Source organism: Sparus aurata, chromosome 6, assembly GCF_900880675.1.
Source record: "Sparus aurata chromosome 6, fSpaAur1.1, whole genome shotgun sequence".
Taxonomy (NCBI): domain Eukaryota; kingdom Metazoa; phylum Chordata; class Actinopteri; order Spariformes; family Sparidae; genus Sparus; species Sparus aurata.
Window position 1 is genome coordinate 37,306,647 of NC_044192.1, and position 1,850 is coordinate 37,308,496.

The window sequence follows — 1,850 nt, forward strand, 5'->3', positions numbered from 1 at the left end:
TGGTACTCCAGCTGCAGCATTTGACAAAAAAGCCCTGCAGAGGATTGTTAGAGGAGCTGAGAGGGTCATCAGAGTTTGCCTCCCCTCTGTTCAAGAACAGCTCCTAAGCCGCTGCAGGAGCAGAGCACTGAACAGAGTCAGGGACTGCCATCAGGAAAACGGTTCAGGAGTCAAAAAGGCCAAACTAACAGACTTATTTACAGCTTCCTTCCACAAGCTGATGGATTGCTGAACTGCTGATCTGGAGCATGCACACTGCTGCACTTAATGATCCTTCATCATTAGTTTAAGTTTTAAATTATTATATTTAGATACTGTGTGTGTTTATTATGTTTGTGTTATTGATCCCAGAGTAACGCAATCTCATTTTTGCAGCACTACTTTTGTTGGTACAACTAAATGACAATAAAGCTTTGATTGATTGATTGACAAAATCAAAGACAAACATTTATTTTCTCCTGAATTTGGCTGTCGGAAATGATAATTTTACGAATGTAATCTATGTCTGTTTCATTATTTTGTTTCTTTGTTTAAGTTTGAGGGTGATATGGAACACTTTTACCTAAATGGATCATCAAACTCTTAAACCTATAAACATGAGCATTACTATTTAAAACCTATGTCAGCCAAAAACATTGTATCATATAAACCTCAGTAGATGAAAAGCAGTCACACAGAGTGAAATGACAAAAGGGTCTGAACACGATAGCAGACAAAGGCTGGTGTGCAGTGACTCACCTTGTATGACTCACACCTTCATGATATGAGTGGGGTTGTGAAGTCAGCAGAGCAATGGGGAGGTACAAGGCTGGTTGGGGAGTTGGGGGGACTGGAGGCGCACTGGACTGGAATTAAATAGAAGGAAAAACAAGCCATGAACCATCGAAGAGAGAAGTACAGGAGCCTGCCTATTTTTCATGTAAAATTCCACAGATACAGACATTGCAACTTTGCTAAATTGTGTAATATTACTATAAAGGTGTAAATATGACTATAAACAGATTGTTTCACTGGTATTTTTACTAGAACTGCATGCGTCAGGATGAGAAAAATAGACAACAAGACCAATATCTAGGTGAACCACAGCTGGAGGAAAGTGACAAAGGGCATAGGGTGTCAAGCTGGTCTTCAAATTTCCCAGATCCCAATTTGATCAAGCATCTGTGGGACCCGCTGGAACAAGTCTGATCCATAAAGGCCCTGGTTCAAAACCCACAGGATCCGCCACCACCATCGCAGGACACCTCAAGAAATACTATGTCAATGCCTCAATGGTTCAAAAGCCAAGTTCAATCAATTGCTCAGGAATGGCCTGAGGAATGTGACAAAAAGCTAAAGTCTGATCAACTTTGGGGCCACCATGGACCAGACTTTAGCTTTTTGTCATGTTCCTCGGGCCATTCCTGAGCAGTTTATGTGGTGCGTCATTGTCCTGTTGGGCAGACTACTGCCATTGAGGAGTGCCATTGCTATGGTGTAATGTAGCATCCACATAAATGCCAGGGCCCAAGGTTTTGCAGCAGGACATTGCCTATTAACAAGATGATCAGCGTATACTAGGAGCGCAGAAATGTGTATGAGGTTGTTTGTGGCTTGCCCTGTGCTAAATGATCACAGTGTGCAGTTAGCGGAAGAGTCGTGCTGAAAGTGTCATTGGCAGCCATGTGTAGAGACTCCTCACCAGAGAGAAGGCGGCTGCGACGAGAGGCCTCAGCAGCCAGAGCACAGGATATCTCTATACGCTTTTCCTGCTCCTGCAACTGCTGCTGGGAACTGACTGGAGTTCCACCCTCCACTGGGCCATCCAGAAGAGGAACAATGTTCTGTAAACTGACAGTGGTAGAAAAAGC

The 1,850-nt window shown here is 43.4% G+C and overlaps 1 protein-coding gene across 1 annotated transcript in view; it reads right to left on the bottom strand.

Moving 5' to 3' along the window:
* Nucleotides 1-748: 748 nt before the first annotated feature.
* The window catches only part of plekha6 (pleckstrin homology domain containing, family A member 6), a 164,941-nt gene continuing 163,839 nt past the window's right edge, over nucleotides 749-1,850 (bottom strand). Inside the window, 3 exon segments of the mRNA XM_030421348.1 lie at nucleotides 749-774; nucleotides 777-845; nucleotides 1,682-1,830. Coding sequence (XP_030277208.1) covers nucleotides 749-774; nucleotides 777-845; nucleotides 1,682-1,830 — 244 coding nt within the window.